Here is a 25000-nt window from a genome sequence, read left to right as displayed (position 1 = left end):
AATGTTAAGTTAAAATTAAAGTACCCACGATTGTCACACACCCACTAGGTGTGGCGAAATGATTCTTTGCATTTGACCCGTCACCCTTGAACACCCCCTGGGAGGTGAGGGGAGCAGTGAGCAGCAGCGGTGGCCGCGCCCGGGAATCATTTTTGGTGATTTAACCCCCAATTCCAACCCCTTGATGCTGAGTGCCAAGCAGGGAGGTAATGGCTCCCATTTTTATAGTCTTTGGTATGACTCGGCCGGGGTTTGAACTCACGACTTTATTGTGTGATTAACCTGTTATTAATCATAACAAGATAACCCCCCCCCCACACACACACACAAATTATGTCAAAATATCCCCAAACTTGTCCCAATCGTTGGCGCCGCAAACATTTTTGGTTGAACTATTACACCCCCCACTCCACCCCACAAATGATGTCAAAATCTCATTCCTCCGTCCCCTGTTTGCGAGCTGTGTGCCTCGTATCCCCGTAGCCCCTCTGGTTCCCTGGCTGCCCCTGGTGCACAGTTGTCAGAATAATTGTATCTAAGTTGTCACAAAACTCCCGGCGAGAGGACAAAAGCTGTCTTTGATCCTACCAAGAAGAAGGCTTGTAAAACTCCACTGTGTAGGATGGGAAGCAACATGAAGGTGTTCTGTTCCTTTCATGTATTGTAATCCACAGAAAGGTTTTGTCGTGACCCGAGAACTACAAAGCTGAGAGGAAGCAGGACCAGACTCCCCTCCAGGCGACCTTTTCTTTGAAGTGTTTTAATCAAAGGGGACGGCTGTTTACGACCCCCGTCCCTTTAGAAACAGCTGTTGCCATGTAATCAGGGAAAGTCCGAATAAAAGAGGAGGCGTACAATCTTTCGTCAGAGCGTGGTGAGACTGCTCTGTACAGTCCAGACGTCTCCTCAATTGAGCCACATTTAATTCTGTCTCTGTTTAATTCCTTGCTTCTTGTCTTGTTTAATAGACGTCATCAGTGTTTGAACCTGACAACAGTCATGTTGGAAGAGGAAGTGGCCCCGCTCCAAACTGTTCCCACAAAGTTGGGAGCATGGAATTGTCCAAAATGTTTTGGTATCCTGAAGCATTCCAAGTTCCTTTCACTGGAACTAAGGGGCCAAGCCCAACTCCTGAAAAACCAACCCCACACCATAATTCCTCCTCCACCAAATGTCACACTCGGCACAATGCAGTCCGAAATGTGGCGTTCTCCTGGCAACCTCCAAACCCGGACTGGTCCATCACATTGCCAGATGGAAAAGTGTGGTTCATCAGTCCAGAGAAGGCGTCTCCACTGCTCTAGAGTCCAGTGGTGATGTCCTTTACACCACTGCATCCCACGCGTTGCATTGGACTTGGCGATATATGTCTTAGACACAGCCGCTCGGCCATGAAAACCCATGTCAAAATCTCATTCCTCCGTCCCCCGATTGCGAGATGTGTGCCTCGTATCCCCGTATCCCCTCCGGTTCCCTGGCTGCCCCTTTTTGGATCTCGACCTCCCGCCTGGACACGGACCTTTAACGCCTCTCTCCTGCCCTTGAACTCCCGTCTGTCTCTGGACCTTCGAGCCTGCCTTTCCCCTCCTGGACTTCCCGCACCTCGCTCAGCACTCCGGGTAACACTCATCAGTTAATCTTGACACATAGTCGCACACCACACCCCACTTTGACCGTGTTAGCAGTCGGTTACCTCGCCGGCTGACCGGCTCCAGAAAGTCCCTGAAGCCGGGAGGGATCCCTGTCACGCTGGAGCAGGAGTGTCCTCCCCCCGGCAGCAGGAAGGGCAGGTGGAGGTGAAGGCTCTCCTCCAGCCGGACGTCTCGTCCTTCTCCACCAATCACCTCGTCCGCCGAGGTCCGTGCACTCGCCACTACGGCCTCCATCAAATCCTGCGGGGGTAGACGGTAAAATATAATCACCTGTGTGGAGTTGTTGCCCCCCCCCCCCACCTTGTCTAAACGTACGGTTTTTAAGTTAACGTCTTATATTTTCAACATGTTATTAACGTGTAATAAAGGTGTTATTAATCACAACTACATGCCAAACTGTCAAAATATACCCAGACTTGTCCCGTTTGTTTGTGCCACCTTTGTGATGCTAAACTATTACAGTTTTTATGTTATTAACGTTTTATGTCGCTGGTTGTTCATCATCGTTTGTTAACGACTTCAAAACTATAATAGTTAGGGATGTCCGATAATGGCTTTTTGCCGATATCCGATATTCCGATATTGTCCAACTCTTTAATTATCGATACCGATATCAACCGATACCGATATCAACCGATATATGCAGTCGTGGAATTAACACATTATTATGCCTAATTTGGACAACCAGGTATGGTGAAGATAAGGTACTTTTTAAAAAAAATAATAAAATAAGATAACTAAATTAAAAACATTTTCTTGAATAAAAAAGAAAGTAAAACAATATAAAAACAGTTACATAGAAACTAGTAATTAATGAAAATGAGTCAAATTAAGTGTTAAAGGTTAGTACTATTAGTGGACCAATCATGTGTGCTTACGGACTGTATCCCTTGCAGACTGTATTGATATATATTGATATATAATGTAGGAACCAGAATATTGATAACAGAAAGAAATGGGGGGAGGGAGGTTTTTTGGGTTGGTGCACTAATTGTAAGTGTATCTTGTGTTTTTTATGTTGATTTAATAATAAAAAAAACAAACAAACAAAAAAACGATACAGATAATAAAAAAAACGATACCGATAATTTCCGATATTACATTTTAACGCATTTATCGACATCCCTAATAATAGTTGGACCAAAACATGTTTGCTGCACCAACGATTTGGACAACTTTGGGGAGATGTTGACATAGTTTGGGAGGAAGGGGGTGTTTAGTTATGAATGATAACATGTTAATTACACAATGCTTACATGAAACCATAAAACGGTTAACAGTAGGGATGTCCGATAATGGCTTTTTTGCTGATATTGGCCAACTCTTAATTACCGATATCAACCGATACCGATATGTACAGTCGTGGAATTAACACATTATTATGCCTAATTTGGACAACCAGGTATGGTGAAGATAAGGTCCTTTTTTAAAAAAATTAATAAAATAAAATAAGATAAATAAATTAAAAACATTTTCTTGAATAAAAAAGAAAGTAAAACAATATAAAAACATACGGAGCCCCTAAAGCAGGGGTCCCCAAACTACGGCCCGCGGGCCCCCCAGCATCCAAAATCCGGCCCGCGGGAAGTCCCAAGTTAAAAAAAAAAAATTTGTTTTGTTTTGTTTTGCTTTTTTGTATTATTATTTTTTTTTAATTTGTCCTTACTAGTCCATTTTCTACCGTCTCCTAGCCACTCAGGCAAATCAAATGGTCTAAAAATGCATTTTACCATCGATAACGTGACATGCAGCAAGTGCGCTCTTTAAGTCAATTAGTGCACAAGGAATATACAGTATATATATGTACTGTATATATATATATATATATATATATATATACACACATATAGACATATATACACATATACATATATATATATACATATATACTTATATATATACATATACACACATATACATATATATATATATATATATATATATATATACATGGACATATACACATACATAGACATATACATATATACACATATACATATATATATATTAGGGCTGCAACAACTAATCGATTAAATCGATTAAAATCGATTATTAAAATAGTTGCCGATTAATTTAGTCATCGATTCGTTGGATCTATGCTATGCGCAGAGGTTTTTAAAATTTTTTTTAATAAACCTTTATTTATGAACTGCAATATGTACAAACAGCTGAGAAACAATAATCAGAATAAGTATGGTGCCAGTATGCTGTTTCTTTTCAATAAAATACTGGATAGGATAGAAATGTATTTTGTCTCTTTTATCCGATTATTAATCGAAGTAATAATCGACAGATTAATCGATGATCAAATTAATCGTTAGTTGCAGCCCTAATATATATACATGGACATATACACATACATAGACATATACATATATACACACACATATATACACATTTACATATACATATACACACACACACATTTACATATAATATATATATACTGTGTATATATATATATATAGTGCGGCCCCCAGCCAAATTGTTTTACCCCAACGCGGCCCCGGAGTCAAAAAGTTTGGGGACCCCTGCCCTAAAGGGACATGGGGGAATTATTTTTTAAATTATTTTTAAAAATATTAAAATTTTTTTTTAGACATGTATCTCGTGCGCACGAGAAACTTTTTATAACGTTATAAAAATAAAATAAAAAAATAAAATAATTAGAATTTTAAAAAAATAATTTTTTAGAAATGTATCTCGTGCCCACGAGAAACGTTTTATAACGTTATAAAAATAAAATAAAAAAATAAAATAATTAGAATTATAAAAAAATAATTTTTTAGACATGTATCTCGTGTGCACGAGAAACGTTTTATAACGTTATAAAAATAAAATAAAAAAATAAAATAAAAATTAGAATTTAAAAAAAATAATTTTTTAGACATGTATCTCGTGCACACGAGAAACTCGAAACTTTCTCGTGTCTAAAAAAAATTACAAAAAAATAATACAAAAATAAAATCCCCCCATGTCCCTTCAGGGGCTCCATAAAAACAGTTACATAGAAACTAGTAATTAATAAAAATGAGTAAAATGAAGTGTTAAAGGTTAGTACTATTAGTGGAGCAGCAGCACGCACAATCATGTGTGCTTACGGACTGTATCCCTTGCAGACTGTATTGATATATATTGATATATAATGTAGGAAGCAGAATATTAATAACAGAAAGAAACAACCCTTTTGTGTGAATGAGTGTAAATGGGGGAGGGAGGTTTTTTGGGTTGGTGCACTAATTGTAAGTGTATCTTGTGTTTTTTATGTTGATTTAATAAAAATATTTTTTTTTTTTAAAAAACAACAAAAAAAACCGATACAGATAATAAAAAAAACGATACCGATAATTTCCGATATTACATTTTAAAGCATTTATCGGCCGATAATATCGGCAGACCGATATTATCGGACATCTCTACTTTTGACTTTTAATTTCCTAATTTTGATTTATCGCAAAGTTCGACTTTTTAGCTCATTGTTTTGGATTTTAATAATAGTTCATAATAGTAGTTCATAATTTGGACATTTTATCTCGATTTTTTGATTTTTGATATTTTATTTATTTATTTTTTCCCTTTCATCTCATCATTTAGATTTTTTTACCAAATGATCACTTTTCATTAGGGATGTCCGATAATGGCTTTTTGCCGATATCCGATATTGTCCAACTCTTTAATTACCGATACCGATATCAACCGATACCGATATCAACCGATATATGCAGTCGTGGAATTAACACATTATTATGCCTAATTTGGACAACCAGGTATGGTGAAGATAAGGTACTTTTTAAAAAAATGAATCAAATAAAATAAGATAAATTAATTAAAAACATTTTCTTGAATAAAAAAGAAAGTAAAACAATATAAAAACAGTTACATAGAAACTAGTAATTAATAAAAATGAGTAAAATGAAGTGTTAAAGGTTAGTATTATTAGTGGAGCAGCAGCACGCACAATCATGTGTGCTTACGGACTGCATCCCTTGCAGACTGTATTGATATATATTGATATATAATGTAGGAAGCAGAATATTAATAACAGAAAGAAACAACCCTTTTGTGTGAATGAGTGTAAATGGGGGAGGGAGGTTTTTTGGCTTGGTGTACTAATTGTAAGTGTATCTTGTGTTTTTCATGTGGATTTCATAAAAATAATTTTTTTTTTTTAAAAACCCCCAAAAAAACGATACCGATAATAAAAAAAACCGAGACCGATAATTTCCGATATTACATTTTAAAGCATTTATCGGCCGATAATATCGGCAGACCGATATTATCGGACATCTCTTCTTTTGACTTTTAATTTCCTAATTTTGATTTATCGCAAAGTTCGACTTTTTAGCTCATTGTTTTGGATTTTAATAATAGTTCATAATAGTAGTTCATAATTTGGACATTTTATCTCGATTTTTTGATTTTTGATATTTTATTTATTTATTTTTTCCCTTTCATCTCATCATTTCGATTTTTTTACCAAATGATCACTTTTCATTAGGAATGTCCGATAATGGCTTTTTGCCGATATCGTCCAACTCTTTAATTACCGATACCGATATCAACCGATACCGATATCAACCGATATATACAGTCGTGGAATTAACACATTATTATGCCTAATTTGGACAACCAGGTATGGTAAAGATAAGGTACTTTAAAAGTGTATCTTGTGTTTTTTATGTGGATTTAATAAAAAAAAACAAAAAAAAACAACGATACCGATAATAAAAAAAACGATACCGATAATTTCCGATATTACATTTTAACGCATATATCGGCCGATATTATCGGACATCTCTAGTTCCAACAGTTGATCTCGTAACTTAAGTGTTGAAAGTAAAAGAAAAACCTAATAAAAGTGTATCACTTTATGAGTGGGGCACCTTTTGGATCCCAAATATATTTAGTGATTTTTTATTTATCTTTTCACTGTGATTACTCAAAAATATGAAAGAATTTAAATCAATGGTGTCCTGCATTATTGATCTTTTAGGGCTCTAATTACTAAATACTGCATATTTCAGTTTTACTATAAAAAAAAACTAAGTTGTTTTTGACAGAAAAGCCATAAAACTTTTTTTTAAAATTTGTATTACTTTATATCAACTTGAAGTTGATATAGAGATTTACTGTAAGCGCTAAATAATTTAAAAATAATAATAATCTGACTTATTTTTAACATTTTAATGACTGAGACCCTTTATGGTCCCCGGGACCCCTAAAGGTAAAATAAATAAAAAATGCATATATTTTGTTATGGTTTGAAAATGAAAAATATCAAAAAAATGTAATTTTAATTTTTCCGTGTGCGGCCCTCAGTGGAAAAAGTTTGGACACCCCTGTCCTAAAGAAACCATATCAAAACAAAAAAAATATTTTTTCCCCCTTATCTTTTTTCCATTTTTCATACATTTAAAAAAAAAAAGCTCCAGAGAGCCACTAGGGCGGCGCTAAAGAGCCGCATGCGACCCCCGAACTAGACCGCTCAAACACTTTAGCTATTGTTATTAATACCGACAGTTAAATGGTTACATCTAGGGATGTCCGATAATGGCTTTTTGCCGATATCCGATATGCCGATATTGTCCAACTCTTTAATTACCGATACCGATATCAACCGATACCGATATCAACCGATATATGCAGTCGTGGAATTAACACATTATTATGCCTAATTTGGACAACCATGTATGGTGAAGATAAGGTACTTTTTAAAAAAATGAATCAAATAAAATAAGATAAATAAATTAAAAACATTTTCTTGAATAAAAAAGAAAGTAAAACAATATAAAAACAGTTACATAGAAACTAGTAATTAATGAAAATGAGTAAAATGAAGTGTTAAAGGTTAGTACTATTAGTGGACCAATCATGTGTGCTTACGGACTGTATCCCTTGCAGACTGTATTGATATATATTGATATATAATGTAGGAAGCAGAATATTAATAACAGAAAGAAACAACCCTTTTGTGTGAATGAGTGTAAATGGGGGAGGGAGGTTTTTTGGGTTGGTGCACTAATTGTAAGTGTATCTTGTGTTTTTTATGTGGATTTAATTTAAAAAATAAAAAAAATAAAAAAATACAGATACCGATAAAAAAAAACGATACCGATAATTTCCGATATTACATTTTAAAGCATTTATCGGCCGACATCTCTAGTTAACAGTATTGAAACATTTCTAAAGTCAAATCCATAATAGTTAAATAGTTAGTTTGGAACAACTTCACACAGGTTTAAAAAAATTTAAAAAAAGAAGAAAGTTTCCCAGGAAAAAAATCTCGCTACATTTTGTGCCGTTGTGATAAAGTAATTGTTGTGGTTGTTATGGACGGGACAAGAGATGCTCACAGTGGGGATGTCCGGCTCGTTGGCTGCATAAAAGTATCCCGCCAGCAAAGCGTGCAACTGCAGGGAGTTCAACTTGAAACAGGCGTGGGAGATGTCTTTGGCGTCCTGCACGGCGTACTTCTTCATGGTCAGCAGCCTGCTGGCCTGCAACAAAACAATCAATGTTTATTTATATAGCCCTAAATCACAAGTGTCTCAAAGGGCTGTACAAGCCACAACGACATCCTCGGTACAGAGCCCACAATCTCTTGCTTTGTTTTGAACATTTCGCTTATACGCGCACGCCAAATATGTTAGTTTCTTGTGCTGACCAAGCAGGAACAACAACATCGTGTAACAACATATGAACTATTTACTGTCCAAACCACACAATTGTTGTAGCTCACACCTACTTCCTGTCCCGGGCTGCAGCCCCTAAGCCTTCTGGGTAATGTAGAATGTAAACATCTACTTATTAGTTGACACGTATTTCTACATTCGACATTTATGCATCCAAAATAAGACCATTAACAACATATTTTCATTTGCAATTGCATGTTAGAGATGTTGAAGTGTGATGGTAATAATCTCTCATGGTCTCTTTAATTTACCGACGAAAATGAGCTCAAATGTTGTTAGCGTAAATGTGTCGGAACATAAATGAGTGTTTCAGATGGACAAAGACTTTTCAAGTGTAAAACATACGTAGAGAATGTCTGCAACTTGCGGACGAGGCGAACAATATAGAAAGTGTTTCTTTTCTTAATTATGATTATTCTAGAAGTATTTTAATTTATGCTGTATTAGCATGTTAGCTTTAGTATGGTAACGTTTTATACTGGCATTAAAACAAATGTAATTAATTTAAACCTAAATATCATATCTTATGGTACTTGGCGCCACCTTAGCAGGATGCGTACTTATCCTATGTTAGCATGTTAATATTAGCATGCTACCTATCTATACTTGCATTTTTGGCAAATTTTGTATATTTGAACCTAAAAATCTTCGGTTTTAAAACTTGGCACCATCTTAAACGTACGTCAACTACTCCTATGTTGGCATTCTAATGTTAGCATGCTAACTATTCATGCTATCATTTTTGCAAAGGTTATTTTAAAACTTGGCACCATCTTAAACGTACGTCAACTACTCCTATGTTGGCATTCTAACGTTAGCATGCTAACTATTTATGCTAGCATTTTTGCAAAGGTTATTAGTTTTAACCTGAAAATCTGTTTTTTGATGCTTGCTACCATCTTAGTAGCATGCTAACTTGTCCTATGCTAGCATGCTAACATTAACATGCTAACGTTTCATACTGGCATTTTTGCTCATTTTATTCATTTCAACCTAGATATCTTGGCACCATCTTAGAAGTATGCTAACATTTTTTATGTTATCCCAATGTTAACATGCTATAATTTTATGCTTGAATTTTAGCTAATTTGATCCATTTAAGCTTAAAAATCAATGTTTTTGATACTTGCTGCTATAAGTATCCATCCATTTTCTACCGCTTGTCCCTTTTGGGGACGTGGGGGGTTTTGGAGCCTATCTTAGTATCAACGTTATCATGCTAACGTTAGCGCGCTAACATTTTCTGCAAGCCACCCAGCTAATTATATGTTTAAACCGGAAAAAATGTTGGATTTTGATACGCGGCGACATCTTGCAAGTATGCTAACTGTTCCGTTGTTAGCATGCTAATGTTAGCATGCTAACTATTTATGCTAGCATTTTTGAAAATGTTATTAGTTAAACCTAAAAATCTGTTTTTTGATATTTAGTAGTATGCTAACTTATCCTATGCTAGCATGCTAACATTAACATGCTAACGTTTCATACTAGCATTTTTGCTCATTTTATTCATTTCAACCTAGATATCTTGGCGCCATCTTAGAAGTATGCTAACATTTCTTATGTTATCCCAATGTTAGCATGCTATCATTTTATGCTCGAATTTTAGCTAATTTGATCCGTTTAAGCTTAAAAATCATTGTTTTTGATACTCGCTGCTATATTATAAGTATGCTATTTTAAATATCCATCCATTTTCTACCGCTTGACCCTTTTGGGGCTGCGGGGGGTGCTGTAGCCTATTTCAGTATCTATGTTATCATGCTAACGTTAGCGCGCTAGCATTTTCTGCAAGCCACCCAGCTAATTATATGCTTAAACCGAAAAAAATCTTGGATTTTGATACGCGGCGACATCTTGCAAGTATGCTAACTGCTCCGTTGTTAGCATGCTAATGTTAGCATGTCATTATGCTGACATAAACGCGCTTTTTTATCTATTTTATAACAAATTTTAACTTTGCCGTTCAACACCGGACGAGAGCTTCACAGCACATCTACGTTTCCGCAAGAATTTTGCTAGTTTTTGACAATGGGCTCAAAGGATGCGCTTTCACTGCCATCTAGTGTCTAATTTTAAGTGTGTGCGGTAATAAAATTAGTAAAACATCAATATACTATCTGTTTTTCAATTTTTGCTGAAATCCTGTGCTTCTGGAGGTTAAGGTTACCGGAACTACAAATTCATAAAATCACAAAAATAAAACAGGTCTCAAAGATTTGTAACTGTTTCCGCAACATTCTGAAGAAGATACCGGAAATTTCGGCATTTCCGGCCTTAACAATCACAAAAGAAGCCAGCAAATTCCTGCAGGGACCGACTGTTGTTGGTGCCACCCTGACCTGGATGATGTGCCCCAGGTGGCAGTCGGCAGCCAGCTCCAGGCCCTGCCTCTCTGCCCAGGCTTCGATGCCGGTAAGTCTCTGGCGCAGAGTCGCCCCCCAGTAGTGGGAGCGCAGGCCCGGGGTACCGGAATCGGGGCTCATGAGGCGATTGAAGATCCAGGAGCTGATGAAGTGGAAGAGCTGGGAGAAGAGCTGAATGGTGAGGGCGGGGTTGACCCGGTATCGGCGTAACAGCGACATGGCGTTCATTAAGGTGTTCAGAACCATCTCTGTCAAAACCAAGACTCTTGTCAACCAGGCAGCTCTTCTTTACCGTAAACACCCGGAGGCGTTACCTATCCCAACGGGCAGAGGACCGTGTTGCTCGGGGTCCACCAGGAAGGTGGGCAGGTGCTTTTGTAGCTCACTCTGGAGACACTGGATCAGGTAACTGAAGGGATAAAGCACACAAAACCAACATCTGAACGGGTAGTTCCAGAAAATGTCCGCCCTGAGACCGGAAGGTCGTGAGTTTGTTTGGTATGGTCATACCAAAGACTATAAAAATGGTTAGGGTTAGGGTTAGAGCTAGGGTAACCCTAACCCCAACCCTAACCCCAACCCTAACCCCAACCCTTTAACTTAACTTAACTAAAACAGAACTGGCTACAAAGTAAAAAAACTAGAATGCTGGACGACAGCAAAGACTTACTGTGGAGCAAAGACAGCGTCCACAATGTACATCCGAACTTTAACCTTAACTTTAACTTAACTTTAACTAACTAACCTACTTAGTGGCCTAGTAGTTAGAGTGTCCGCCCTGAGATGGGTAGGTCGTGAGTTCAAACCCCCGGCCAAGTCATACCAAAGACTATAAAAATGGGAGCCATTACCTCCCTACTCAGCATCAAAGGTTGGAGTCACCAAAAATGACTCCCGGGCGCTGACACCGCTGCTGCTCACTGCTCTCCTCACCTCCCAGGGGGTGAACAAGGGTGATGGGTCAAATGCAGAGGACACATTTCACCACACCTAGAGTGTGTATGTGACAATCATTGGTACTTTAACTTAACTAAACTGAACTGGCTACTAAGTAAACAAAACTACAATGCTGGACGACAGCAAAGACTTACTGTGGAGCAAAGACGGCGTCCACAATGTACATCCGAACTTTAACCTTGACTTTAACTTAACTTTGACTAACTAAACTACTCAGTGGCCTAGTGGTTAGAATGTCCGCCCTGAGATGGGTAGGTTGGGAGTTTGTTTGGTATAGTCATACCAAAGACTATAAAAATGGGAGCCTTTACCTCCCTGCTTGGTACTCAGCATCAAGGGTTGGAATTGGGGGTTAAATCACCAAAAATGATTCCCGGGCGTGGCCGCCGCTGCTGCTCACTGCTCCCCTCACCTCCCAGGGGGTGAACAAGGGTGACGGGTCAAATGCAGAGGACAAATTTCACCACACCTAGAGTGTGTGTGTGACAATCATTGGTACTTTAAGTTTAACTTAACTTAACTGGCTACAAAGTAAACCAAAACAGAATGCTGGACGACAGCAAAGACTTACTGTGGAGCAAAGACGGCGTCCACGATGTACATCCGAACTTTAACCTTAACTTAACTTTGACTAACTAAACTACTCAGTGGCCTAGTGGTTAGAATGTCCGCCCTGAGATGGGTAGGTTGGGAGTTTGTTTGGTATAGTCATACCAAAGACTATAAAAATGGGAGCCATTACCTCCCTGCTTGGTACTCAGCATCAAGGGTTGGAATTGAGGGTTAAATCACCAAAAATCATTCCCGGGCGCGGCCGCCGCTGCTGCTCACTGCTCCCCTCACCTCCCAGGGGGTGAACAAGGGTGATGGGTCAAATGCAGAGGACACATTTCACCACACCTAGAGTGTGTGTGACAATCATTGGTACTTTAACTTAACTTTACTAAAACTGAACTGGCTACAAAGTAAACAAAAACAGAATGCTGGACGACAGCAAAGACTTACTGTGGAGCAAAGACGGCGTCCACAATGTACATCCGAACTTTAACTTTAACTTAACTTTGACTAACTAACCTACTCAGTGGCCTAGTGGTTAGAGTGTCCGCCCTGAGATGGGTAGGTCGTGAGTTCAAACCCCGGCCGAGTCATACCAAAGACTATAAAAATGGGAGCCATTACCTCCCTGCTTGGCACTCAGCATCAAGGGTTGGAATTGGGGGTTAAATCACCAAAAATGATTCCAGGGCGTGGCCGCCGCTGCTGCTCACTGCTCCCCTCACCATCCAGGGTGTGATCAAGGGTGATGGGTCAAATGCACATAGGTGTGTGTGTGACAACCATTGGTACTTTAACTTGAACTAACTAACCTACTCAGGAAGTGGGCATGGCCTAAACCGGAAACAGGAAGTACACGTCATATCCAGTTTTTTTTTTTAGCTGTCCGCCATCTTGGTTGTAGTCCACACGTCATAATGATTTATGATCCCTACAGGCATAAATGGGTACTACTATTCACTATTCGTGATTAATTCGGATATGACGTATACTTCCTGTTTCCGGTTTAGGCCATGCCCACTTCCTGGGGTCATAAATCTATACCCCCTTTTTAGAGGTACGTAGAAGATACCCCCCTTTGTTGGAGGTACATTATCTCTCTAGTCCCAGGTCGCAGACTGGTATGTCAACACAAAACTGGACTTGGGTTAGTGGTTATGTGTGGACTTTGACCATATATGGCATGGTGTCCGTGCGTATGTCCACATGTCTCTTCTCCAGTATTCGCGCTGTCCTTGGCAAATGTTCCCGCGGGCTGGAACGCCATCCCGTCACCTACCTGTAGGCTTGGTGCACCAGGTGGGACAGACACAGCCGACTTTGCCGCGTGAGCCCGCTGAGGTCTTTGTCGTTTTCGAAAAAGCTGAGCAGCTCGGACGTGTTCGCCATCCAGAAGGCGAGAGCGCCCGCGACGTCCTGATGTATCTAAAATAACACAGAACAGAACCTTTTGTTTACCTTAGAGCCCAACTTTCCCACTACAGAGGGCCCAGGACCCACTCAAATAGATCCACTATGGACTGGACTCTCTCACTATTATGTTAGATCCACTATGGACTGGACTCTCACACTATTATGTTAGATCCACTATGGACTGGACTCTCACACTATTATGTTAGATCCACTATGGACTGGACTCTCACACTATTATGTTAGATCCACTATGGACTGGACTCTCACACTATTATGTTAGATCCACTATGGGCTGGACTCTCACACTATTATGTTAGATCCACTATGGACTGGACTCTCACACTATTATGTTAGATCCACTATGGACTGGACTCTCACAATATTATGTTAGATCCACTATGGACTGGACTCTTACATTATTAACTAGATCCACTATGGACTGGACTCTCACACTATTATGTTAGATCCACTATGGACTGGACTCTCACACTATTATTTTAGATCCACTATGGACTGGACTCTCTCACTATTATGTTAGATCCACTATGGACTGGACTCTCATACTATTATGTTAGATCCACTATGGACTGGACTCTCACACTATTATGTTAGATCCACTATGGACTGGACTCTCACACTATTATTTTAGATCCACTATGGACTGGACTCTCTCACTATTATGTTAGATCCACTATGGACTGGACTCTCACACTTATGTTAGATCCACTATGGACTGGACTCTCACTATTATGTTAGATCCACTATGGACTGGACTCTCACACTATATGTTAGATCCACTATGGACTGGACTCTCACACTATTATGTTACATCCACTATGGACTGGACTCTCACACTATTATGTTAGATCCACTATGGACTGGACTCTCACACTATTATGCTAGATCCACTATGGACTGGACTCTCACACTATTATGTTAGATCCACTATGGACTGGACTCTCACACTATTATGTTAGATCCACTATGGACTGGACTCTCACACTATTATGTTAGATCCACTATGGACTGGACTCTCACACTATTATGCTAGATCCACTATGGACTGGACTCTCACACTATTATGTTAGATCCACTATGGACTGGACTCTCACACTATTATGTTAGATCCACTATGGACTGGACTCTCACACTATTATGTTAGATCCACTATGGACTGGACTCTCACACTATTATGTTAGATCCACTATGGACTGGACTCTCACACTATTATGTTAGATCCACTATGGACTGGACTCTCACACTATTATGTTAGATCCACTATGGACTGGACTCTCACACTATTATGTTAGATCCACTATGGACTGGACTCTCACACTATTATGTTAGATCCACTATGGACTGGACTCTCACACTATTATGTTAGATCCACTATGGACTGGACTCTCACACTATTATGTTAGATCCACTATGGACTGGACTCTCACTATTATGTTAGATCCACTATGGACTGGACTCTCACTATTATGTCAGATCCACTATGGACTGGACTCTCACACTATTATGTTAGATCCACTATGGACTGGACTCTCACACTATTATGTTAGATCCACTATGGGCTGGACTCTCACACTATTATGTTAGATCCACTATGGACTGGACTCTCACACTATTATGTTAGATCCACTATGGACTGGACTCTCACAATATTATGTTAGATCCACTATGGACTGGACTCTTACATTATTAACTAGATCCACTATGGACTGGACTCTCACACTATTATGTTAGATCCACTATGGACTGGACTCTCACACTATTATTTTAGATCCACTATGGACTGGACTCTCTCACTATTATGTTAGATCCACTATGGACTGGACTCTCATACTATTATGTTAGATCCACTATGGACTGGACTCTCACACTATTATGTTAGATCCACTATGGACTGGACTCTCACACTATTATTTTAGATCCACTATGGACTGGACTCTCTCACTATTATGTTAGATCCACTATGGACTGGACTCTCACACTTATGTTAGATCCACTATGGACTGGACTCTCACTATTATGTTAGATCCACTATGGACTGGACTCTCACACTATTATGTTAGATCCACTATGGACTGGACTCTCACACTATTATGTTACATCCACTATGGACTGGACTCTCACACTATTATGTTAGATCCACTATGGACTGGACTCTCACACTATTATGCTAGATCCACTATGGACTGGACTCTCACACTATTATGTTAGATCCACTATGGACTGGACTCTCACACTATTATGTTAGATCCACTATGGACTGGACTCTCACACTATTATGTTAGATCCACTATGGACTGGACTCTCACACTATTATGCTAGATCCACTATGGACTGGACTCTCACACTATTATGTTAGATCCACTATGGACTGGACTCTCACACTATTATGTTAGATCCACTATGGACTGGACTCTCACACTATTATGTTAGATCCACTATGGACTGGACTCTCACACTATTATGTTAGATCCACTATGGACTGGACTCTCACACTATTATGTTAGATCCACTATGGACTGGACTCTCACACTATTATGTTAGATCCACTATGGACTGGACTCTCACACTATTATGTTAGATCCACTATGGACTGGACTCTCACACTATTATGTTAGATCCACTATGGACTGGACTCTCACACTATTATGTTAGATCCACTATGGACTGGACTCTCACACTATTATGTTAGATCCACTATGGACTGGACTCTCACTATTATGTTAGATCCACTATGGACTGGACTCTCACTATTATGTCAGATCCACTATGGACTGGACTCTCACTATTATGATAGATCCACTATGGACTGGACTCTCACACTATTATGTTAGATCCACTATGGACTGGACTCTCACACTATTATGTTAGATCCACTATGGACTGAACTCTCACTATTATGTTAGATCCACTATGGACTGGACTCTCACACTATTATGTTAGATCCACTATGGACTGGACTCTCACACTATTATGTTAGATCCACTATGGACTGGACTCTCACAATATTATGTTAGATCCACTATGGACTGGACTCTCACACTATTATGTTAGATCCACTATGGACTGGACTCTCACAATATTATGTTAGATCCACTATGGACTGGACTCTCACACTATTATGTTAGATCCACTATGGACTAGACTCTCACACTATTATGTTAGATCCACTATGGACTGGACTCTCAACACTATTATGTAAGATCCACTATGGACTGGACTCTCACAATATTATGTTAGATCCACTATGGACTGGACTCTCACACTATTATGTTAGATCCACTATGGACTGGACTCTCACACTATTATGTTAGATCCACTACGGACTGGACTCTCACACTATTATGTTAGATCCACTTTGGACTGGACTCTCACAATATTTAGGGGGGGAAACCGTCACACAAGTGGGTCACTACGAAAGTTGGGCATCCTTTGAATTTGGATGGTTTCGGTTCCCTGTTTTGATTCCGGTTTCCAACAATTCAGATTCTGATTCTTTTAAGAGGCGGGGCCTTGGGAATTATTTTCTGAGTTTGTGAATATTACCGCTTAAACCACTGTTGTGATCGCCGGTGTTTAGTCGGCAACCGGACGTGAGGTCACGCGCAACAAAGATATCGATATGGTTGGATTTTACGTGAATCGATACCTGGTAGTACCGACAGAATTCGGTCAGTGCCCAGTTCGGTACCCGTCCCAAGTAGCATCCCCTGCCAATCGGTGGACTGAGCATCAAAAATAGGATTCAAAGATATCGATATGGTTGGATTTTACGTGAATCGATACCTGGTAGTGCCGACAGAATTCGGTCAGTGCCCAGTTCGGTACCCGTCCCAAGTAGCATCCCCTGCCGATCGGCGGACGGAGCGTCAAAAACAGGATTCAACGTTTAAAAATGTGAACCGTTTTGGGAGAATCGACTGTGTGTGAAGGTTTCATGGACTTGCCTGGATGGTCTTGCCGATCAAGGCCACCATTTCGTTGACCAGCGCGGTCACACGGTCCATCATTCCTGGTGCTGAGGAGCCCGGGCGTTGTAGCATGGAGCGGCTCGCGGCGTACAGGGCGTACGCCGGCGAGAGCTTGAAATGGACCGTTGAGCTGTCGGTGGAGTTTATGACCGCGGACAGGAAGTCTTCTTCCACTGACCAGCGGTCATGAAGAACCCGCGTTGCCAATAACGGGCAATCACATGCAACCAGGATCATGTTACAAGTTTATCAGGTCGTAAAATGCTAAAAAAATGGTCATACTCACGGTGATCACTGATCAGAATTCCGAGCGGTAATCCAAGCGGATCCCAGAAGTCTGGCTGAGGACTTCCTGTGTGGTTTGTCTCTGCCATTCAAATTCCAAACAATACCTTGAATTAGCGACTACAGTCCACAAGATTGGAATCAAAAGCCCTTTTCCACCGCAAGAACTTTGGTATCTCAAGTTTTGTGTGTATTTTTTATGGGTTTATTTTTCATTGATTGATTGATTGAAACTTTTATTAGTAGATTGCACCGTACAGTACATAGTCCGTACAATTGACCACTAAATGGTAACACCCCGATAAGTTTTTCAACTTGTCCACGTTAATCAATCCATGGTACAAATATATACTATCAGCATAATACAGTCATCACACAAGTTCATCAGAATTATTTACATTATTTCCAATCCGGGGGGTGGGCTGTGGTGGGGGGGATGGGGTTAGGCTAGGGTTGAAGTTGCCTGGAGGTGTTCTTTTAGGGCAGTTTTGGAGGAGGATAGAGATGCCCTTTCTTTTACACCTGTGGGGAGTGCATTCCACATTGATGTGGCATAGAAGGAGAATGAGTTAAGACCTTGGTTAGATCGGAATCTGGGGTTTGACGTGGTTAGTGGAGCTCCCCCTGGTGTTGTGGTTATGGCGGTCTTTTACGTTAAGGAAGTAGTTTGACATGTACTTCGGTATCAGGGAGGTGTAGCGGATTTTATAGACTAGGCTCAGTGCAAGTTGTTTGACTCTGTCCTCCACCTTGAGCCAGCCCACTTTGGAGAAGTGGGTAGGAGTGAGGTGTGATCTGGGGTGGAGGTCTAGAAGTAACCTGACTATCTTAATCTGGGATCTGAGGGTTTTGGAGGTGCTAGGGTACCAGGAGATGCAAGCGTAATCGAAAAAGGGTTGAATGAGAGTTCCCGCTAGAATCTTCATGGTGCTTTTGTTGACCAGAGAGGAGATTCTGTAGAGAGATCTTGTTCATTGGTTGACCTTTTTGATTACCTTGGTTGCCATTTTATCACAGGAAAGATTAGCCTCAGATGATGTGGTCCTGATGGCACCTTCGGTTCAAGACCTTCAGCTCTCATCGGATCGGTTCGCAGCCGAGTGTTCAGCGGCTGGAATGAGGATCAGCATCTCCAAATCTGAGGCCATGGTTCTCAGCAGGAAAACGATGGTTTGTACAGTCCAGGCAGAGAACGAGACTCTGTCCCAGGTGGAGGAGTTTAAGTATCTCGGGGTCTTGTTCACGAGTGAGGGAAAGATGGAGAAGGAACTCAGCCGGAGAATCGGAGCAGCTGGGGCAGTATTGCAGTCTCTTTGCCGCACTGTTGTGACCAAACCAGATCTGAGCCAGAAGGTAAAGCTCTCGGTCTACCGAGCTATCTGCATTCCTACTCTCACCTATGGTCATGAAGTGTGGGTCGTGACCGAAAGAATAAGATCGTGGATACAAGCGGCCGAAATGAGTTTCCTCAGAAGGGTGGCTGGCATCTCCCTTAGAGATAGGGTGAGAAGTTCAGTCACCCGAGAGAGACTCGGAGTAGAGCCACTGCTCCTTCGCTTGGAAAGGAACCAGCTTAGGTGGTTCGGGCATCTCATGCGGATGCCTTACCAGCGTCTCCCTAGGGAGGTCCTCATTGCACGTCCCACTGGGAGGAGGCCCCGCGGCAGGCCAAGGACCAGATGGGGGGATTACATCTCCTCTCTGGCCTGGGAACGCTTCGGGATTCCCCAGGAGGAAGTTGCTAATGTTGCTCTGGAGAGGGAAGTCTGGGGGTCTCTGCTGGAGCTGTTGTCCCCGCCACCCGATTCCGGATAAGCGGTTGAAGATGGATGGATGGATGGAAGATTAGCCTCTAGAATGAAACCTAGGTAGGTTGTTTGTCTCCGAGCTCGTCAAAGATGAATTTCTGTTTTGAATTCATCATTTTCTGAGGGGAATAGTTTTTAGTTGAATAAACTACTAAGTAAAGAAAAAAACAAATTCCAGGAACTTACAGGTTTCTGAATTTTAGGTGGGAGAAAAAATGCTAACTGTGTTACGTACCGCCGTCTTCCTGCCTTTTGTTTCCTCGACATTGTTCTGCTGCTTCTGGATTTCCATTCGTTGACCTAAAATGTTTATTTAAGATAAGATAAGTGGAACAAAGATCGCTAGCAAAGAAACATTTTTTCTTACCAGTTCTCTGCAGGTCCGTCAGGAACTTTATTTTTGTTCTTTTTCTCTTTTCTGGACAAAGTCCTTTTAAAGGTCTGGATCACGCCTCCCTTCTCTTTATTCTGACTGCCGTCCTTCATTGGTCAGCACAAAAGTAGAAACCAAGACTTGCATATGCCACATACATAATTGCCAACCCTCCCGATTTTTCCGGGAGACTCCCGAATTTCAGTGCCCCTCCCGAAAATCTCCCGGGGCGACCATTCTCCCGAATTTCTCCCGATTTTCAACTTTAACACTGTTACAAATATGCGCCACACTGTGAACCCACACTAAACAAGAATGACAAACACATTTCGCATACTTGCCAACCCTCCCGTTTTTAGCGGGAGAATCCCGGTATTCAGCGCCTCTCCCGACAACCTCCCGGCAGAGATTTTCTCCCGACAAACTCCCGGTATTCAGCCGGAGCTGGAGGCCACGCCCCCTCCAGCTCAATGCGGACCTGAGTGGGGACAGCCTGTTCTCACGTCCGCTTTCCCACAGTATAAACAGCTTGCCTGCCCAATGACGTCATAACATCTAGGGCTTTTAGAGAGTAGAGTGCACAACTGCGCACACAACAAGGAGACGAAGCAGAAGAACGAGGAAATTACAGATGAGCAAGATGAAGAAATACGCTTGCAAGTTCCAAAACGAATGGAAACAAGAATTTCAGTTCATCCAGGACAGTTCGAAAGGGGAAGGTGTATGTTGCCTGTAAATATGTAGAACAGACTTCTCCATTGAACACGGTGGCCGAAATGATATACTCATCATGAACGGAGAAGTTAAACAGGACAATACTGCCATCTAATGGATAGCCACCGGAACACTGAAATTCAAGTATTTATTTTATGTAAATAAAATAAATAAATATATACATATATATATATATATATATATATATATATATATATATATATATATATATATATATATATATATATATATATATATATATATATATATATATATATATATATGAAATACTCGAGTTGGTGAATTCTAGCTGTAAATAACCACGCCCCCAACCACGCCCCCCGACCCCAACACCCCTCCCCCCGACCTCCAACCAGGGCCCCCCACCTCCCGATATTGGAGGTCTCAAGGTTGGCAAGTATGCATTTCGGGAGAACATCCACACCGTAACACAACATAAACACAACAGAACAAATACCCAGAATCCCTTGTAGCCCTAACTCTTCCGGGACACTACAATATACACCCACCCCCCCCACACACCTAAACCCCCCACCCTCACCCCCCATCTCCCGAATTCGGAGGTCTCAAGGTTGGCAAGTATGACCACATATCTACTCCATAGCATATTTACGACATATTTACCTCGGTGGTCTGCTTGAGCACGAAACGTCCTTCTCTGTTGTCCGAGTTCCAGTTCAACTGAACCACCAAAGGTCGTTCGTCCTCGTTCACTTTGCGTTCTGTTGATGCGCAGAAAAAGTCGCAAAAAAATCTCCAACTAGAGTCGGGGTCGGCAACCCAAAATGTTGAAAGAGCCATATGGGTGAGGGCCGACATCCGGGCAACTGAGCTACATACGGGTTCTTCGAGCCATAGCAACCAGACTGGCGTTGAAAACAAACCGTTGCCATTACTCTTTAACCTGTCGACCTACGCTGGTTAAACCCGTCATTCTGCCTCCAAAATGCCGAAAAACGGTGTTGTTTTTGGTTGTGCTAACCACAACTGGAAACAGGGAAAACAAAGGTCTTATTTTGTTCTGCCAAAGCGTGATAAAAGCCCACAGAGACGAGACAAATGGCTCGCAGCTTTACACCGGGAAAACGAGGACGGTTCTCACTGGAGTCCCCCAAAGTCCCGGGTCGTGTGTTCGGATCACTTCGTTTCTGGTAAATATAAGGTACAAAAATCCACCTTCTTAACCACAACTTGGCTATATCGTCCGTGCTAATGTTGTACTTGTTGAATTTGTACCTTATAACGTTTGACAGCTGAAGTTGTTGTTGTACAAAAATAACATGCGGTATATACTATATAGTCTATAGCCTAGCTAGCTATTTTCGAAAACCGGACAACGAGAGGATACCAAAGGCAGCGTTAAGATGGACACCACCGGGAAAACGTAAGCCAGGGCGGCCAAAGAACACCTGGCGAAGAACAGTTGTACTTAAACAATACATGTAGCCCTCAAATCTCTCAATATTTTATACACTAACACTTGATCTTGTTGTTGATAACTTCCGCGTCTCTTTCTTAGTAGCGCGCAGGCTAAGCTAACTAGCAAGCTAAGCTAAGCCTGAGAAGCTTTAAAGTTCACTGAGACGAGTCTGACGCAAATAATACATTTCGTTTTTTCACACGATATGCGAATAAGTAAAAATGCGTAAATGAAGGATTTAACGCCAACTTCCAAGCCACAACGCTCGTTAAATGCTTTTTCTGTCAATGCTGTGTTCGCTGTGAGCTGGTTTGTTTTAAACGAATTCCCGGTTGCTAGGGGATTGGTAGGCGGAAGTGACGTAGGTCCGCCCTCACCCATTGGACCAAAAATACAAAAACAAATCTGTTTGGAGCCGCAAAAAATTAAAAGCCATATTACATACAGATGGTGTGTCATGAGATATAAATTGAATTAAGAGGACTTAAAGGAATCTAAATGAGCTCAAATATAGCTACAAATGAGACATAATGATGCAATATGTACATACAGCTAGCCTAAATAGCATGTTAGCATCGATTAGCTTGCAGTCATGCACTGACCAAATATGTCCGATTAGCACTCCACACAAGTCAATAACATCGACAAAACTCACCTTTGTGCATTCACGCACAACGTTAAAAGTTTGGTGGACAAAATTAGACAGAAAAAGAAGTGGCATAAAACACTTCCTAGAAAGTCGGAGAAAGTGATACATGGGAACAAACTAAGGTGAGTTCAAGGACCGCCAGAATTAGTAGGACAAAACGGCGCTCGCCAAATACTCGAATCAGTGAAGCATGTTTAATATAAACAGTAGGGGTGTGTGAAAAAATCGATTCAAATGCGAATCGTGATTCTCACGTTGTGCGATTCTACGGAGCCCCTAAAGGGACATGGGAATTTTTTTTTTTTTAGACATGTATCTCGTGGCCACGAGAAAGTATCTCGTGGCCACGAGAAACTTTTTATAAAAAAAAAAAAAAAAAAAAAAAAAAATTAATATTTTATTTTTATTTTTTATTTTTTATAAAAAGTTTCTCGTGGCCACGAGAAACTTTCTCGTGGCCACGAGAAAGCATTGGATGCGTGCTGATGGTTGGTGTGTGTTAAAATGGCAGTTTATGAGTTAATATGGCTGTATTTCCAGATAGGACTTTCCCCCATGTGTGTTGTGGCAAAATGTGAATGCTTGATTAGTAGGTGTGAGACAAACACTTTATCTTCCTGGTTATTGTAACGCTACGTGTTTGACATTATTTAAGACTTTATCATGCCCGGGAAAGGACAGTTTTCCTCTTCTGTGGCTGTGGGGGGTGGGCGTGGCTTGCGGACCTGCAGTGAAGCGGAGTGTGTCAGTTAGTCCCATGGTGATGTGATCAAACTTCTTTCTTGCTTGGAAGATACACACACAATTGTAACTGTTATTTCTTCCTGCAAATAATAAATATGTACAACGTGTTTGGATGTATTCATTTATGTAAAATTGTCATTAAATGTAATATTGCCTGACAAAAAGTGATACGACGTACGTAATATTTTGATATTTACACATCGCATATTTACACACGCGCATCTGACTAGAATACCCTTATGTGCATTACATATATCAACATCAACTACCTACTGTACTGTTTACTTATTGAAATACCCTTTTTAGAGCAAATATCTACCCACATAATTTATATGTGTATATATAATATATATATATATATGTGTATGTATGTATGTATGTGTATCTATATATATATATATATATATATATATATATATATATATATATATATATATATATATATATATATATATATGTATATGTGTATATATATATATATATATATATATATATATATATATATATATATATATATATAGACATATATATACATATATATACATACATATATATATATATATATATATATATATATATATATATATATATATATATTATATATATATATATATATATATATATATATATATATATATACACATATTATGTATAAGCATGTATATATATACTCTACCGTTTAAAAGTTTGGGGTCACATTGAAATGTCCTTATTTTTGAAGGAAAAGCACTGTACTTTTCAATGAAGATAACTTTAAACTAGTCTTAACTTTAAAGAAATACACTCTATACATTGCTAATGTGGTAAATGACTATTCTAGCTGCAAATGTCTGGTTTTTGGTGCAATATCTACATAGGTGTATAGAGGCCCATTTCCAGCAACTATCACTCCAGTGTTCTAATGGTACAATGTGTTTGCTCATTGGCTCAGAAGGCTAATTGATGATTAGAAAACCCTTGTGCAATCATGTTCACACATCTGAAAACAGTTTAGCTCGTTACAGAAGCTACAAAACGGACCTTCCTTTGAGCAGATTGAGTTTCTGGAGCATCACATTTGTGGGGTCAATTAAACGCTCAAAATGGCCAGAAAAAGAGAACTTTCATCTGAAACTCGACAGTCTATTCTTGTTCTTAGAAATGAAGGCTATTCCACAAAATTGTTTGGGTGACCCCAAACTTTTGAACGGGAGTGTATATATATATATATTATATTACTGTAACTTGTTCTTAAAAATAGTAGTTATTTTGTTTGTCAAATTTAGTGTTTGTGTGTATATATGTATACTGTATATATTTATGTGTGTTTCTTCCTATACAGTATACATGTATATGTGTGTGTGTGCGTGTATATACTGTATATAT

General features: G+C 39.9%; 1 protein-coding gene across 2 annotated transcripts in view; it reads right to left on the bottom strand.

Annotated features, from left to right (window-relative positions):
* Positions 1-25000, bottom strand: part of LOC133647121 (afadin) — a 123033-nt gene that overhangs the window by 13542 nt on the left and 84491 nt on the right. Inside the window, exons 1-11 of one of the 2 annotated variants that reach the window (XM_062043247.1) lie at positions 22898-22970; positions 21447-21544; positions 20082-20194; positions 19950-20014; positions 17908-17988; positions 17598-17794; positions 13502-13647; positions 11025-11119; positions 10687-10958; positions 8006-8149; positions 1694-1892 (exon numbers count right to left, since the gene is read on the bottom strand). In XM_062043247.1, coding sequence (XP_061899231.1) covers positions 1694-1892; positions 8006-8149; positions 10687-10958; positions 11025-11119; positions 13502-13647; positions 17598-17794; positions 17908-17988; positions 19950-20014; positions 20082-20194; positions 21447-21544; positions 22898-22907 — 1420 coding nt within the window. In that variant the 5' untranslated portion in view covers positions 22908-22970. Of the gene's footprint in view, positions 1-1693; positions 1893-8005; positions 8150-10686; positions 10959-11024; positions 11120-13501; positions 13648-17597; positions 17795-17907; positions 17989-19949; positions 20015-20081; positions 20195-21446; positions 21545-22897; positions 22971-25000 lie in introns of those variants that run through there. The other variant, XM_062043246.1, reaches the window with a different exon arrangement.

This window comes from Entelurus aequoreus, linkage group LG03 (assembly GCF_033978785.1).
Source record: "Entelurus aequoreus isolate RoL-2023_Sb linkage group LG03, RoL_Eaeq_v1.1, whole genome shotgun sequence".
In the NCBI taxonomy this organism is placed as follows: domain Eukaryota; kingdom Metazoa; phylum Chordata; class Actinopteri; order Syngnathiformes; family Syngnathidae; genus Entelurus; species Entelurus aequoreus.
The sequence above is the reverse complement of the archived record's forward strand: the minus strand, read 5'-3'. Positions and strand labels throughout refer to the sequence as shown.